This window comes from Giraffa tippelskirchi, chromosome 9 (genome assembly GCF_054371585.1).
Source record: "Giraffa tippelskirchi isolate mGirTip1 chromosome 9, T2T-mGirTip1v1.2.pri, whole genome shotgun sequence".
NCBI lineage: Eukaryota > Metazoa > Chordata > Mammalia > Artiodactyla > Giraffidae > Giraffa > Giraffa tippelskirchi.
In genome coordinates, this window is record NC_137283.1 from 100,392,278 (window position 1) to 100,410,018 (window position 17,741).

The window sequence follows — 17,741 nt, forward strand, 5'->3', positions numbered from 1 at the left end:
CAGAGGCATCGGTGCCTCTGTGTCTTGGTTGAAGGGTTACAATGTCTCACAGACTGAGTTTCTATGTTAGTTCATCTTTGGACTGTACTCTGAAGCCTTCATAGCACTGCCGAGCAGCACCTGAAGATTGAGGACCAGGGCTCTATCATGCCATTCACAGCTTTACTTTATTCATCGCTTAAGTTCAAAATATTTCCACAGAGAGCATTAATAGTTCACCAAAAATGGAATTTTTGACATGGGATGAAGTAGTCATTTTTTTTTACTTTGATTCATTCACATGTCACATGCTGTCTGGGACTTTTTTCTTCATTTGTTCACTTGCTAGCATTTCCCTAAGAAGGGACAGTGATCGATATTTTATGCTTTATGAAGTTAATTACTTCAATGGTTAAAATAGCAGAGAATATTAGAAATGCAAGGTTAGCTCTTTGAAAGGCTCCCCCATTTCTTTCTGTATTTCACTTGAAAATGTCTTTGCTTCTCGTATGTATCTTACTTTCCCCCCGCCCCCACCATTTGGAAGAGCGTGTGGTAAAGAATAGCAGACTGCAGAAAATTCTTTTTTAGTAAAAGAGTACATTATAGGCTCTGACTCCTTTACCTGCTACTCCAAGAATAACTAATAAGGAAGAGATTCCTAAATCCAATGAACTGCTTCTTGCTGTGACAAGGGGAAAACAGGGAATGAAATTTTTGTTGTTGTACCTCAATTCACCAACCCACCGCCCAGGCAACTGCAGTCATGGCCCAGTAGTCCATCTACATACACTCCCACCTGCACATTTTTCATCTCTTTGACAAACTGATATCCAAAAGGAGCAGTCTGATATCCATTGCTATAAATGCTTTGGATGGTGCTTTTCTTCTGTCATCTTCAAAGGCATACCCTCAGGTTGCAATGCGCTTTGGGGCTAAGCAGATGATAACTATGGTCTCTTCACATTGGATGCAGATGTGTCCACTTATCAGCATTAGAGTAGCATATGATCAATTTTCTAAAACCAGTGCAAGCAGCACCTTATTGCCTACTATACTTCTTTAGGTTTGCACTGGGGAAGGTCAATCCAAAACACATGGACCCCATTAGCAGCAGGAAATAGATAGGAAGCATTAAGGAAAAGAAGAACTAAAAAAAAAAAACGAGAAAAAAAATTAAATCAAGTCACCAGACTCGTCACCACTTGGAACTGAAGTGTTGTAATGCAACCATATGTGGCTCAGGGAAAGGAGAGGAGGGGGAGACAGAAGCTTTCTGTGCTGACTTGTTCCACAGTTGTATTCACACATTCAGATATAGCTAGCTCATAGGTAATTCCACACTGAATATTTTTGTTTTCTTAAGTGATATCAGTTCAGTGTGGTTCCTAAATAAAAAGCCAACACATTAAATATAAAGCATTTTCCTTGAACCAACTCTGAGCCAAAAAAAAAGCATGGTAAGGAAAGTTGAGGGCTATCTTCAAGAAGGAAACAAACTATTCCAAATGGAAAATTATTCTCTATCAATCTGTGTGTGTGTGTGTGTGTGTCAGAGAGAAACAGAGAAAGGTGGAAAGAGACAGACAGATGAATAGACAAAGATTCATTACAAATAATATCAGAGATGCATTATTTGGTGCTCAGTTGCTCAGTCATGTCCGATTCTTTGCAACCCATGGACTGTAGCCCACCAGGCTCCTCTGTCCATGGGATTTTCCCAGGCAAGAGCACTGGAGTGGGCTGCCATTTCCTCCTCTAGGGGATCTTACCGACTCAAGGATCAAACCCATGTCTACTGCATTGGCAGGTGGATTCTTTACCACTGAGCCACCTGGGAATCCCACATTATTTGGGAAATAATATATATATACATATATATATAATAGATAGGGATTCCCAAGTGGCACTAGTGGTAAAAAAATAATAATAATAATAACTGCCTGCCAATGCAGGAGACATAAAGAAAGTCAGGCTTCAATGGCTGGGTCAGAAAGATCCCCTGGAGGAAGGCATAGCAACCCACTCCAGTATTCTTGCCTGGAGACTCCCATGGACAGAGGAGCCTGGCAGGCTACAGTCCAAGGGATCGCAAAGAGTTGGACACAACTGAAGCAACTTAACACAAACACACACACATATATATATAATAGATATTATATTTAAGCATTTACGTATTCCCAGAAAGATTCAGAAATGAAAAGTCAGAGATAAAGAGAAGGTCAAGGCACCGTGGACTGAAGGCTTCATTTGTTGATCTTCTCTGGGAACTCATACTTCCAGAGACAGCAGCAAACCTAGGTGTGCTTTGGCTACCCAGTCTCTCTGTCAGTAGATGGGTCAGTACAAGTAAACACATGAGCTTTGTAAATAGTATGTCCTCCTATGCAAACTCAGCTTTAGGACAAGGTCCCTGATCCTACTCCTGACCTCTCCCCACTAGCCATCACTGAATGGAATAATCAGAACGTGAAATTCATCCCAGCACTCACTGGCTGACGGTAGTTTGGATTTGCTTAGGTTTTGTGGTGTTTCAGACTTACTCCATGACTAGATGAAAACTGACCTGCGCTATTTTCAAGGACAGATCACCACCTTCTAGACTGGCTTGAACACTGCCACTCATCAAGCTCGGCAGCACCGGAGGGACAACAGTTCATTCTGTGATGCTGAAAAGGTCCTTCCTGGCTTCCCTACTGGCTCAGATGATAAAAGAATCTACCTGCAATGCAGGAGACCTAAGTTCAATCCCTAGGTCAGGAAGATCCTCTGGAGAAGGGAATGGCAACCCACTCCAGTATTCTTGCCTGGAGCATCCCCACGGACAGAGGAGCTTGGCAGGTTACAGTCCATTGGGTTGCATAGAGTCAGACACAGCTGAGCGATTAACACAAAGCTCTTTCCTAATTTTCTGACTCCACACACCCTGCAGGACAGTGCTCCCCCTTCCCATCCTCCATCCTCCCCACTTACTCGTCCCCCACCCCCAGCATCCCTGCTTTCCAGCCCTCACCTCACCCTAGGACTTTCCGCAGCCCCTCAGCGCCCAGCAGCACTGGGAGCCCTGTGGAGGGCTATCTCTGGAGGAAAGGCCCCTGTGTGAGGGCACAGTGTTTCTCCTCCCTGCGGCAGGATCCAGATAAGGACAGAGCCTCCAGCCATCCGCATGTCACAAAGAGCTCCTCTGATCTGCGGGCATCTGGGCTTCCCCTCATTAGCACATTAAAGCTGCTCTGTCCCTTCCCTCTGAGCCGCTCTGTCTGTCCCACTGCCGGGCTCTATGGAGTCTTTTAGGCGCACGCTCATTGTGAAATCTCCCTGGTTCAAGAGGCACTAACCCTTTCCTGAAGCCTGTCAGACTCTCCTTAACAAACACAGGTACCTCCGAAGGAACCATCACTCTGAAAGGCGCGATCAGTCGGCAGGACAGATGCCTTCTACCAAGTCAGTCTTTCCCTAGAAGAGGCTTTCTTAAAATAAAACCAAAAGTGTTTTAAATCTATCTAGCTTTTGAAAAAAAAATGGAATACATTGAAGTAAACAGATTTGTGCATCATTCATGGATGGGTGAGTTCTACTTCAGACTCTCGACCAGGCTCGGGAGGAAAACCCCCGAGCCAGCAGCGCCTGCATCTCCAGGTCTTCCGCATGCCAGGGCGCCCATCAGCATTCATCCAGGGCTGGGATAGCGCAAGGCCATGAGAAGCCGGGTTCCCCATCCAATTTTGTGACCAAGACAACAGATGCATAGCACTTGGCAGCTTTCCAAGCCCTCTCCCAGATGTTATTTCATTTAAAACTTCCCCAAATGCAATGGGAAATGGAGGCCTGGGATTATTTTAACCAGTTTACAAATGAGAATTTTGAGGCCACCCCCCGCCCAGGAAAAAAAAAAAAGTAAGGTCAGTTCCCTGAGACAGAACATCTGACATTTCACATTCTGAAGGGGACGTCATCATTCCAGGGGCCCACAAAATCTCCAAGGGATGTTTAGCCCCCTCTTCTCTCTCTCACACCCCACTCCCAAATATAATCAAGCCCTCAATCCTCCCCAGCTCCCCTAAGTATGCCCTGCACTAATATCCTGACTTCTTCACAGCTGCATCCACTGGGGGTTCTTGCCTGCCCTGTCACCAGGGCCCAGATCTGTTTCTGAGTTAAGCCTTTCCAAGACGCACTCTAAACATCAGTAGCTTCTTCCCATCCATCACACTCCTCACCCCTCCCCCACCACAAAGTTAAATACGCACATAAATCCTTAGATCCCACTCTGCTTCTCTATGTCTCCTTTCTGACTCTTCGAAATGACTGCTTCCCACTTGTCTCTGTACAAACGCCCTATACCCCTTCCTCACTACCCAGCACCTTCAGTCTGAATTGACAGGATGAGCTCACAGTTCACAGAAAAAGAAAAGCCACCATAGAGAACCCGTGGAAATTGGCTGTATGACTCAGAAAACTCAAACTGGGGCGCTGTAACAACCTAGAGGGCTGGGAAAGGATGGGAGGTGGAAGGGAGGTTCAAGAGGGAGGAGACAGAGGTACACCTATGGCTAATTCATGCTGATGGATGGCAGAAATGAAACCAACATTGTAAAGCAATTATCCTTCAAATAAAAATAAATTAATTAATTAAAAAAAAAAACCAAAGAAAAGCCACAAGACAGGAATCAGCTTTTATTCTCACCACCAAATCTACCCAGTTATCTCCATTGATACCCATGCTCTCCCTCTCCTCTCCTGGGCCACGGAGTGTCCTGGCTTCTCAAAGCCTACCCCCTCCCCTGCACCTTGGCTCCTACCATCTCAGCCCTCCCAAGCTTTCCTCCTTCCTCCATCCCACTCCTTCCTCCATGTGCAATTTTTCCCTCTCCACTGTATCATATCATCAGCACACAGGCCTTTTGCATGATGTGCGCTATGAACAGACTCTTCACTTACTCAGCTCCTAGTCAGAGCAGAGCTTCTCAAAAGTTCTGTTTAGAAACCCCCACCTCACAATCCCTCCCCAAACCATGCCATCCGGACTTCCACTGGCACCTCCAGCTGAGCCTGTGCTTGTCTGGCCCCCAGGGTTCTCTCTGGTCCTACTCTGTGCCCCTCAGAGCCTGAAGTAGAGCCATGCCAGTGGCCCTGCCACTCATGCTGAGGTCCCATGTAACCCTGACCCTCCTTTCTGTCACTCAGACCTAGAATCTGCTCTCTTTAACTTCAGAGTCCCTGAAAAGTAGCACTGTCCACTTGTAGCCTATTTCACAGAACTGGGATGCTGCGCTGTACCCCTTCTCATCTCTAAATAGTTTCCCCATTCCAGGGGGTCCCTTTTAGGTGATTGGGTGGAGTCCTTGACACTTGGCGCAACTATTCTCAGGCCCAACCTGCTGCCTCCTTATCACCAACTGGGATACACAGATCTCCAGGGCCATGACAAGCATCGCCCTAATATGCTATCCCGCCCCCATGATCAGACACCCTTCCAGGATCCAGACTTGATGTAGCTCCCTCTTGGATACTGGGCTGGAACCAGTGCTTCTCAAATGATCTACTGCAGAATATCAGTTCTTTTTTTCAATTCACTGAAGATAATTCTTTTGACAAGTGCAATTCAAAAAATTGACTGCTAGAAAAATAAAATGGCAAAAACAAAAAAATGAAAATACATGACTCAGTATTTTAATATTAGAAGAAAAGACATAAAAGTAATCTGTCAAGTTGCTATCGATATTTCGAAATGCATACTCCTGACCCGTGTCCTCATCACAGTCTGGTTACACAGTCTGAATTAGCACAGGTCCACGGACCAGACTCTGAGTAGCTGGCCGCGGCCCTCAGGCTGACTCTCTAGTTCAGGGTAACGTTAGGTGTCTTCTGCTCTAATGAGCAGATGCCTTTCTTATAGCAAGTTTATAACCTTTCAACAAACAAGTATTAAACACTCACTATGTTGTAGGCACTGTTGAGTACACTCTCAAAAATAATCTGATCTAATTTACCTCTCTCTGACCCTGGTCCACACTCTATTCAAATCACAGCACTTTCGTCTCCATCCCATTTAGACTGCTATCTCCACTTCTCTAAATGGCTATAGTAGACACCTAACTGATCCCCCAAATCTATCCTATAGATTTTACCCAGAATATCATATTCAGGCACATATCTGATTAAGTCTTTCTCTATTCAAGAATCTAGAGAATGAAGTCTAACTCCTATAGGAGTGTATAAAGCTTTCCACTGTCTGACTCCATCCTACAATTCTAGCCTTACTTTACTGCCTTTTTACCTATACATAATAATACAAAAACTGAACACCTAATCCTCCTCCAACGTCTTTACTCTCTATTTGGTTCATCCTTTCTATCAACTCCCTTCTTGTCCAAGTTCCTATCTTACCCATATGCTATGATCAAACGTTTATGCTCCCCCAAAATTTAGGTGTTAAAGCTCGACTCCCTGGTGCGATGGTATTTGGAGGTGGAACCTTCGGGAGGTAATTAGATTTAGATGAGGTCACGAGGGTGAAGTCCCCATGATGAAATTAGTAGCATCCTTATAAGAAGAGAAAGGATCTCTCTCTCTCTCTCTCTCCCTCTACCATATGTGGATACAAGAAGACAGCTGTCTGCAAGTCAAGAAGGGCCCTCACCAGACACACAATCTGCCAGCACTCTGAACTCAGACATTTCAGCCTCCAAGAACTGTAAGAAATAAACGTCTGTGTTTAAACTACCCTGTCTAGGATATTTTGTTATATACCCCCAACCTTAGACACCATCTTTCCATGCCAAGACAAATGCCAACACTGAAGCCTCCCACCCTGTCTCCAGCCTAGTCTCTCCTTCCTCTGTAGTCTTATAAAAGCACTTAGTTGCATGACCATAAAGATTGGTTTCCATATCTATAAAAAGATGATTTTGAGAATAACATGTAAAATTTCATAATATAAAATGTACGCTTTATAATGTAAAAATGTAAGAACTTGAGCCACTATCTACATGCTCATTCAAACACTCTCATAGATTATATCAAATTCTATAGTAAAGCAATCTAGTACTTCCAACTCATCCTCATGTTTTTGTCATCTTTTACTTTTCTCTTACCTTGCAATGAACGAACATGTGCCCAAGCTCCCTCAAAGCTGTGTATGCACTGTCAGAATGTTATTATTTCTAGGAAACTCTATTTTCTTGGGTTATAATGGCGATGACCTGGATAGGCTCGCCCTGAAATGGCAGGATGAGATCCAAATCTCTTCTCCTTTTCCTTCTAACACTTTGAAAGTATATGAACATTAAAGGTTATCCTGTCTTTTTTGTTTTAAGTCATAAGTGAAACGAATTTTGTTGTATTCATCAAGAAAGATCTGCCTCTCTTTGTACACTTCAAGTAATTTTATTATGGGTTCAGTCTCCCTTTTGAGTAGTTTTCCTACAGGAGAAACAGCTAAATTATGGGACTTTTAAAAAACAATCTCTGTTAGATCAGCTTGAAAAATCTAATCATTTTGAGAAAAGATGTATGTTGTCTTTATCTCTACTTTACTTAAATTGTCCACTTGATGGATAATATTGGAAGGGTAATAACAGAAACTCGAGCAATGCATTCAGGAGTCCACTTCAGTCCACACCTGTCTGGTTTACCACTGTGATCCAGCAGTACTCAATATATAGAAAGCACTTAATAAAGATTCATTAAATAAGTGATTGACTGATTAAATGAATGAATGGATGAGAAAAAAGAGAATGCAATGAAGTATTTGTTTACACAATGGATCAGAACCTTATACTAACCCTAAGCCAGGAATCATTAGGAATTAGAGCCCTACCACTCTAAATCTGAATATAATTAGCATGATTTGGCTTTTAATCTCCTTTAAATGCATTTTCAGCTGTACTAAGTTTCCCTAATTAATTTGTTTAAAATGGCAGGAATTGATGGTTTTTCCCTAATTAATTTGTCTAAAATGTCAGGAATTGATGGTTCATAATATCAGAACTTGCAAAATGGTATGTAAGGTACTTCTTAATCATCACAGTTACAAAGGTAAATTTTCCTGAGATAGCGTTCAAAATTTAAATTCTATAGAAAACAATATTTTTAAAATTTTAGTAATAGTATATTTAAATCACGTTCATGTGGCCACTGATTGAGACATGTCATTTTTCTAAGAAAACATTTTCTGAGACATTGATTTTAGTGTTTCACTTGCCATTTCCTGGGAAATTTCTTCTCAACTTTTGTGCATTCAGCTAGTACCTGTATAAAACTGAATAAGTTCAATATGGATCACATACAGGACAATTTATTTCTATGATTCTAGTATCTAGACATTTGGAAGCATACAATTAAGCATTAAATGTAAAAATTCAGATTACAATCACTCACTCTCAACAGTAGTACCTATGCCAAGTTTTCCAGTTAGATTTTGAGGTCCTTCAAGCTAAGATTAATGTTTTGCTGTGTATGTGTGCTCCAAAAGATGCCTCAACACACAGCAAGTGATTAAGGACAAATAAATGTAGATATAATTAACAGAGTGAGAAAGCAATGAATGGAATGGAAGAAAATATTTGCAAATCATATATTTGATAATGGGTTAATATCCAGAATATATAAAGAAGTCCTAAAACTCAACAGCAACAACAAAATCCAATTTAAAAATGAGCAAAGTATTTGAATAGACGTTATGACAAACACAGACAGTGTGCTAAAAAGCAAAAACATCACTTGGCTGACAAAGGTCCGTACAGTCAAGGTTATGATCTTTCCCGTAGTCATGTGTGAATGTGAGAGCTGAACAATAAAGAAGACAGGGCGTCGAAGAATTGATGCTTTTGAACTGTGATGCTGGAGAAGACCCTTGAGAGTCCCTTGGAAAGCAAGGAGATCAAATCAGTCAATCTTAAAGGAAATCAACCCCAAATACTCTTTGGAAGGATTGACGCTGAAGCTGAAGACCTAATATTTTGGCCACTTGATGCGAACGGATGACTCATTGGAGAAGACCCTGATGCTAAGTAAGACTGAAGGCAAAAGGAGAAGAGGGTGACAGAGAATGAGATGGTTGGATGGCATCATCAATTCGATGGACATGAACTTGGGCAAACTCTAGGAGATACTGAGGGACAGGGAAGCCTGGTGTGGAGCAGTCCATGGGGTCACAAAGAGTCGGATATGACTTGGCGACTGAACAACAACTTGAACAGACATTTCTTCAAAGAAGATACACAAATAGCCAACAAGTTCATGAAAAGAAGCTCAACATAGTGATTAAGGAAAATCAAAACACAGTGAGGTATCACTTCACACCCATTAGGATGGCCACTATCAAAAACAAACAAACACAGTGTTGGCAGGATGTACAGACACTGGAAAATGCAAAATGGTACCACTGTTATGAAAAATGGTACAGCGGTTTCTCAAAATGTTAAAAAAATAAAAACAGAAATTCAGCAATCCAGCTCCTGGGTATATAGCCCAAATTTTTGAAAAAAGGATCTTGAGGAGACATTTGTACATTCATTTTCCCTGAAGCTTTATTCACAATAGCCAAGAATAGAAGCAACCTAAATGTCCTTCAACAAGTGAATAAAAAAGTGTGATACAGACAGATATAGAGATACAGATACATAGATATTATTTAGCCTTAGGAAATCCTGCCTCTTGTGATAATGTGGATGAACCTTGAGAACATTATGCTAAATAAAATAAGCCAGTCACAAAAGACAAACACTGCATGATTCCATTTATATGAGGTATCTATTAATAAAATAACAAACTCCTAGAAACAGAAAGTAGAATGGCAGTTGCCAGGGTCAGTGGGGAAGGGAAAAGAGGAGCTATTGTTTAACAGATGCAGATTTTCAGTTTTGCAAGGTGAAAAAATTCTAGAGATCAGCTGCATAATAATACCCATCAGCTAGGACTACTGTACTGTACACTTAAAAGTGGTTAAGATGGTCAATTTTATGTCAAGTGGATTTGGCCCTTAATAAAAGAATAAATGAGTGTGTACTTACAGATGCTTAAGCCATAGTCAAGAAATATACCAAATAGTATGGGGTATTTTTCCAGGTGTTTATTGGTGTTTGACTTCCTAAGTATACATCTTTAGAAACATAATCAAGAATTAATGTGTTTGAACAAGGTAGAGTGATTGCTCACTGGCCTGAACTCGAATGAGAAAGCTAAACTAAAACCCAGTGGTAGTACTTTCGCATGCTGCATTCTGCTTTTATGAGAAATGGCAATTAAATAAGCCATTAATTAAATAAAGCCACAATTAAATAAGCCAAATAAGCTCTTGCATTAAGTAACTTAGAACTATATGGGCAGTCGAGTCAATTTGCTATATCATCTACATCTATAGCAGTGTACACTAAAAGCAGACATCTCTTATTATATTCCTGTGACACTGAAAGATCTTGAGAGAGCAAAAGGTCACAGAAAAATTACACGAAGATAGGTCCATTTCCTTCCATATTACTTCCTTGGAAATGCACTGTCTTCATCCGGGGTAAACCAAAATTCCTTTAATATGAACATTCATTTTTCCAAGCTCTGTGCAAAAAAAAATACACTGATCTTTTATTTTTATAATATTGTCCTTTATTTAAAAATAAATGTGTCCTTCAGACATCTTGTGTTTACTACTGATCTCAGAAATGTCTGTTTTGAATCACACCATCCTATTCCATTTGCAATACTTTGTATTAATTATCCTCATTACTGGTTGGTCTTCCCCTTTCATTCTGACATCTGTTAGGAGAAGCAGCTTGAGGAGGAACCTCTTTATCAAGTTTTTAACAAAAACCATTTGATAAATAAGGATCACCTAAGAGATAATAGATGTCTTCATCAACTGTACTTAACAGGACAAGCATAACCCTGTTCTTGGCAGGCACTCCGTTGGTTCACCATGTTCTCTCCACTTTATTTAATAACCCGGAAAAGCTATATATACATACTGTTCCATCACATACGGTAACTCCCCACGTGGATGTCAATTCTATGTAGGCTTGCTACCAACTCTTCCATGTATCCTTTAATGCTCTTTAGCTTTCAATTCAGAAAAGTTTCACATATTTGAAAATTAATGAAATATATCAAAGTGTAACTTAGAAACCAGTTAGTTTTAAATCAGATGAATGGATAACCCAGAGTCACACTCATGGTTCTATTCTAATGATTAAACATCCCCACCACAAGACTCAAAAAGGCAGGAACCCCTTCATAACTTGAGACAACCCAATTCATCTCTTATTGGAGAGGAAATGGGTCAAAACTGGAAAGTCATGGTGATTATTATTAAGATCTGAAAATAATATTCAAGTGGGGAAAGATAAAACCACACACATCCAAAACATAAAACAAGCCGTCACTCATTTTTCACAAACATATTATTAAGAAATAATTTTAGAGGAGAAAATCTTCAGATACAACATAGGTCAGTATCTACTCATATGTTTCTAAGAAATCTACTAGTATCAACAGTTTCTGTGAGAGGGTCATCAACTGTTGCCCTTCAAGTATTTTCTTTTTTGTCATACCTTGCTTGCCTGTAGCAGGGTAATAAATGCTATTCCACACTCAAGAAACAAGTGAATAGGGGTTTGCCGTAATTTTTTTCTTCTTTCAACCAAGACATTATTCCAAATCTTTGGGAATTAAAGAAGTAACAATTATATCAGCATCTAAATCATTTGGTAATTTTTGCACTGACAGAAGCAATTTTCATTAGGACAGGGGAGAAACACGTGACATATCCCATTAATTGGTTAAAAAAAATTATCTAGCAGTTCCTCTTTCACCAAAATCATGGATGCTATTACATTCTACTCTAATGTTTTACAGGGAGTAGTCAACCAGTGGGGGCTTCCCTGTTGACTCAGACGGTCAAGAATCCGCCTGCAATGCGGGAGACCTGGGTTTGATCCCTGGGTTGGGAAGATCCCCTGGAGAAGGGAATGTTAACCCATCCCAGTATTCTTGCCTGGAGAATCCCATGGACAGAGGAGCCTGGCGGGCCACAGTCCACGGGGTCGCAGAGAGTCAGACATGACTGAGTGACTAGGCACACACAGCAGAGCAGTGAAGCAGTGAGACGACCCATTTGTCATATACGAGAGGTAACAATCCAACTCTACATGCCTTTAAAGAAAGGGGAAAAGGATATGGAGCCAGACTGCGAAAATGAAATGATGCAGGACAATGCAAGGCAGATTGCATTAAGGTAACGTTGCATTTTCCTTCTAAGATTCTTGAGAGCAAGTACCTTTAATTACTAATCGGTACTTCTCTCTTTACCTGTCCCTAGGTAGACAGGATATAGGTAACATATGTGTTTGCATTTCTTCCTCTGGGTTGGCAGGTAGCTATTATTACAGGCTGTGACCAGTGGCAGGCAGTTAACCAGGCTTGCCAGCTTGCAGTGCTCACACTTTGACCCTCCTCATCCCAGAACACCATCCTCAGTCTCTCAGCACCGCCCCTCCGGCCCAGTGGGATGCTCAGAGTAACTAACAGGGGTGCAATGCCCATCTCAGTCACTGAAGACACTCAACTGGCCAGCTCACAGCAATAGAACGCTGCCAGCAGTACATCTCCATGCCAGAAGTTAGAGGGATATTTTTCATATTGGCTCCAAGCTTCCAGATTTGCAACCTCACTTTCTGCTAGCAGCTAAGCTGCTGCAGGCCAGGGTGAGATGAAAGGAAACAAAGTCCAGAAGACAATTAGTTGATAGGGCAAGACAGGTGAAGGAAATACAAATATTATGGAAAGAAGAAGAGGAAAAGAAGAAAAAGGAGGAAAAGGTGATCTTTAGCTTTTAGAAAAATGAACAAGGATACTTGTGATATGGCACCCCACAGGCCAGCCTTAAAGCCATTAGTGGACTAGTCCAACACACCTGGAGGGTTCAAGCCAGAGGGGAGCCATACTGAAGTGCTGGCACAGAATCTCAAAAATTCCACTCCCCACTCCGTGCTCTTTTATTTAGAGCTCAACCATTCAGCAGTTACAACTAGTATTGTCTCCTGTTGCCAAACCCATGGAGCAAAAGTCAAGCTCATCAGCATGCTAATGAAATTAATCCACCAGGATTTTTATACTTATACTGATTTTTTTTTTAGTGTCCTTACCAAAGGCACTCCTTCTCGAAAGAAATATTTTCTTATCCTTTAAGGATAAGGAAAGAACATTATTTAATGCCAAATATTACACAGAAAATTTTGCAAAACTTTGAAAGACAACCAAATGTTTCAGTTGAAGTCTAGAGGCTATAACCCTAGGGTTCCATTCACAGATGTACGAGCCATGGAATGCCATGGACTCAACCTTTCAGTCTAAGTTCCTCCTCTATAAAACTCATGTCATAGATCACTGAAAGCTGATGAAACACAACATTTCCCCCACGATGTCCCATGACTTCAGTTCATTTGCTTACGATGTTCCCACCACCCTCCCTTAGATAACAGAATTCTGCTGAACAATGAATTCATGTAAAGCTTTATACTTTCCCAAGTCTTTTTTTCTATATTACCCCATCTATTTCTCAAAACTATGATAAGAGAGGTCAGACAAGTATAAAACACATTTTATAAGTGAAGAAATCAGGGACCAAGATGAACAGCTCTTCCCCAAGCCACATGGCAAGTCAGCGGCAGGGGAATGATGACAAACCAAGTCGCCTCAGCTCCTGCCTCAGTGATCTTGTCATTCTGGACTCTAAGATTCATGAAATACCATGAAATAAACTGCACAGAATCAATAATAACTAATAATCAAGCAAAGATAAATGAACTGTAGCACCAGGTTTTTTCCCCAGTTTGATGAGGGAAATTAATAATTAACATATTCGGCATAAAATTTTAAACATCCAATGCCAAGGCATTTATGATTCAAAAAAAATCACAGATATTCAAAAAGACTAGGAAGCCCTCGTAATATGCACTGAGCCAGCATCTTCTTGATTTATTCTGCTCATTATTTTTTAAATGTAGTATTTTGGAAGGTGTTATCCTAAGCTACCAATCAGAGGAAAGTAAAGACTTGAGTTTCTATCACCATCTCTTGTCTCATTTCAGAGTGAATTTCTTCTCCTTTGATAATAAATGGAAACACACAGCAGTACCCACAAGCTAATATACCTTAAGTCTTCACAAGGGACTCTTGAATGGTTTGGGATTCATGTAACTAAATTACACCATACTCGGAAAATATGGAGCTTTTTAGGCTTCTATTTCTGTACATATTTTGTGTTCCCACTAGCGCTTCCAGCCCCAAAGGGCTCGAGGGAATCCCTTGTGGGACTCTCAGCTACCCACAATAGCGCCCTACAAAAACCTGTATGAACAGTGCAACCTTCTCAGTTATCCCCAACAGATGCATGGAAAGGCACACAGGTACCCAAATAAAAACACACAAAATCAGTTCTCTACTTGAATTTTAAGGGTCAGCTCTTCAATCATGTCAAGTTACTTTAATAGAAAAAGTCCCTTTCGCATCACAGCCGACTCAGGGGCGCCAGAGGGGCCCCATTTCACATCAACCCGGGTTCTCATCCTGAACGCCTCATCCTTGCTCCATCCACTGCGCAGATTCCAGCACTGGAGCCGGCCGCCTGTGTTCGCTTCCTCTGGCTTTGCAACACCCGGCGCCTCCTTCCTCACCCCCTTCCCGCAACATTTGTGCACTTTGCCTGGGTCTGACCCAGGCCTCTAATCTCCCCTTCCCCGCTCCTGGCTAGGAAGAGTCGGAGCAGCAACTGGAGCAGCGGGTGGCAGAAGTGGGTCCCCTCGACCGCCCGCGGGGGCTGCTGCCGCCTTGACCCCATCTGCCGGCGAGGGGGTGCGAGACCTCCCGGGGGACGCGAGGCCGGCGACTTCCACGCCATCCCCGCAGCCCCGCGCCTTCCCGGCCACCCCGGCTCCTCTCTGGCCCCGGAGCGCAAAGCTAGGGCCCAGGCGGCAAAGGGAATTGAGGCGACACGCGTGTGCGAGGGTGTGCGTACGGACAACCGCAACCCGGCAGGCACAACCCCGCCTCTCCCCGAACTCCCGCCTCGGACCAGCCGGCGCCCGGGCGCTCCGCGGCTCCCCGCTCCGGGACAAAGCTGCCGCGCGGCCTCTCCGCCAGCGCGGGGCGCGTCGTCCTCCGCCCTCCCCAGTCTCCCCGCCGCGACTCCGTCCGTCCCAAAGGGCCTCGGGGCCGCCCGGGAGACGGAGGGGGTCCCCTGCCCCGCGCCCCCGCCGCCGCTCACCTGTTCAGCACTTTGCGGATCCTCTGGCGCACGCCGGCCCGGGAGGAGGCGGACAGGCTTCCGCCGCCGCCGCTGCCCTCGGCCGGCAGGTTCTCGATGGTGGTCACCACATGGTTCGGCGGGGCCGGCGGCGGCGGCTGGTGCGGCTGCGGCTCGGGGGGGATCATCGCGGCGGAGGCGGCGGCGCGGCGGCGATCAGAACGCGGCCGGGCGCATCGCGCGCCGGCTCCGGGCCCGGGAACGCGCGGAGGACCCGGCCGGGCAGCCGCGGCCCGGGGAGGCGGTGCTGCCCGCCAACCAGCGAGGCGGGGGAGGCCCCCGCGGCTACGGCCGCCGCCGCCGCCCAGCCCGCGGCTCACTCCTCTCCAGTCCCAGGCTGCGCACCCTCGCTCCGCCGCCGCCGCCGCCGCCGCCTCCCGCCCCGGCGCTTCCCCAGCTGCGTCCCCCAAGTCTCGGCACGCCCCGTGAAGTGGCCCGTGGAGGGTGTCGCGCGGGGGGCGCCGAGCGGCCGGTCAGCTCAGGAGACCCCCGCAGAGAGAGAGGATGGGGCTCCGGCCTCGCCTTCTCTTCCGGTGCCCAGGTCGGCTCGGGGCGAGCGGCCACAGTGGTGCTGGCGCCGCCTCAGCCCGTTCTCCGGCTCGCTCGGAAAGCTGCCGTCTGTGTCTCTCGGAGTAAGAGACCGAGAGTGAACCCGGAGAGCCGGGCGGGGGCGCCGCGGCGGCGGGGAAGGGGGGCCGGGCGGAGCACGCGCGCTCTGTTCTCGCCAGAGGGCGCTCCCGAGGTGCCTCGATGCCCCGGTGCTCCTGGTCCCCGTCCACCCGAGGCACCACCCGAGGCGCCGATTGTTGGGTTTTGTTTTTTTTTTTAATTTTGTTTAGGCTGGGAAGGGGAGGGGGAGCGGGGTGGGGTGTGCGGGGAGCGGGTTCCCGGCCTGTGAGATTGAGAACAGATCCTCCTCTTTAGTTGGCGGGGAATCCCCGCTCCTGCCGCGAAGCCCCAGAAACTAGCACCACCTTCCCGGGACAGCGACAGGATGCTGAGAAGCATGCCGCCCGGATTACAAACCCAAACTCGAGTGGGTATCCTAAACAATACACCCACAGTCACCATAATGGGCCTGGAGGAAAGCGGAGGAGAAACAACGTCTCACGATCATTCTGGGAACTGGAAAAAAGCCTAGCGTACCAACTCAGCGTCTCGGTTTCATAGCGCGGTGAGAGAAATGCAGGCAGATTTGAGTTCCCTTCGTGCCTCTGAAACTTATTAGCAGAGACTCCCTAAGCCATTTACTTGAATTCTGAGACACAGACTCCTTTGTGCAACGAGGCTACTTTGTGTCTCTCTCCCTGTGGAGCTGTAAGAGTTAAATGAGGGGAACCACCCAGCAGGGGACCCTGACAACTTCTTTGGTGGTGGGTCGTGGTGCTGTACCTCGGATCTCCACTATCCGAGGGAGAACCCCTGTGTACCTGGCTCGGAAATCTTACACCTGCATACCATATTGCCTCCAAAAGAAACTGATTCTCTGTCCAAAGCATCTCTTAGACCTCTTGATCCAGATCCCAGTTAATAGTGGACTCCTTAAGAAAGAGCGATTTTTCACGTTTTACTTTATCTAGATTCCCTGGATAGAGATTCTACAATGAAAACTGATACACATTAATTTTTTTTTCCATTTCATGCAGCATTTGAAATTATTTGCCCTAGATAGACCCAAGTTCGATCCTAGGGTTGGGAAGATCCTCTGGAGAAGGGAATGGCTACCCACTCCGGTGTTCTTGGCTAGAGAATCCCATGGACAGAGGAACCTGGCAGGCTACAGTCGATGGGGTTGCAGAGTGGGACAGGACTGAGCAACTAACACTTTCACTTTTCATATCTATGGAGAGATAAGCTGATACCACTACTGCCAAATGCACTGGAAACCAGCAAATAAAAAATATTGGTGATAGGATTTGCCACAGAAAGGGGGGTTGTGGAGAAAGCAACACTCAAGAAAGTAATGAATTAGAGTGTCATACTGAGTGAAGTCAGACAGAGAAGGCGAAATATTGTATGACATCCTTTATATGTGGAATGGAAAAAGAAATGATACAAATGTTTACATGCAAAATAGACTCACAGACTTTGAAAACGAGATTATGGTTGGGAGAAGCAGGGGGGAAGGGATAGTTAGGGAGTTTGGGATGAACATGTATACACTGCTATATTTAAAATGGATAACCAACAAGGACCCACTGTATAGCACATGGAATTCTGCTCAATGTTATGTGACAGACTGGATGGGAAAGGGGTTTGGGGAAGAATGGATACATGTATATGTATGGCTGAGTCCCTTTGCTGTTTACCTGGAACTGTCATAGCATTATTTGCTAACCAGCTGTACCCCAATACAAAATAAATAGTTTAAAAGTAAAAAAGTTAATTTTTTTAAAAAAGGAATTAATTATCTGATTAACAGAGGGCAAATGGAAGAGAAGAGGATAAAAAGAAGATGAGATTC

General features: G+C 44.4%; 1 protein-coding gene across 1 annotated transcript in view; it reads right to left on the reverse strand.

Annotated features, from left to right (window-relative positions):
- Window positions 1–15,883, reverse strand: part of SLC35F1 (solute carrier family 35 member F1) — a 425,474-nt gene extending 409,591 nt beyond the window's left edge. The window contains exon 1 of the mRNA XM_081530916.1: window positions 15,239–15,883. Within this exon, the coding sequence (XP_081387042.1) occupies window positions 15,239–15,405 (167 nt within the window). The 5' untranslated portion in view covers window positions 15,406–15,883. The remainder of the gene's footprint in view (window positions 1–15,238) is intronic.
- Between the last annotated feature and the right edge of the window lie 1,858 nt (window positions 15,884–17,741).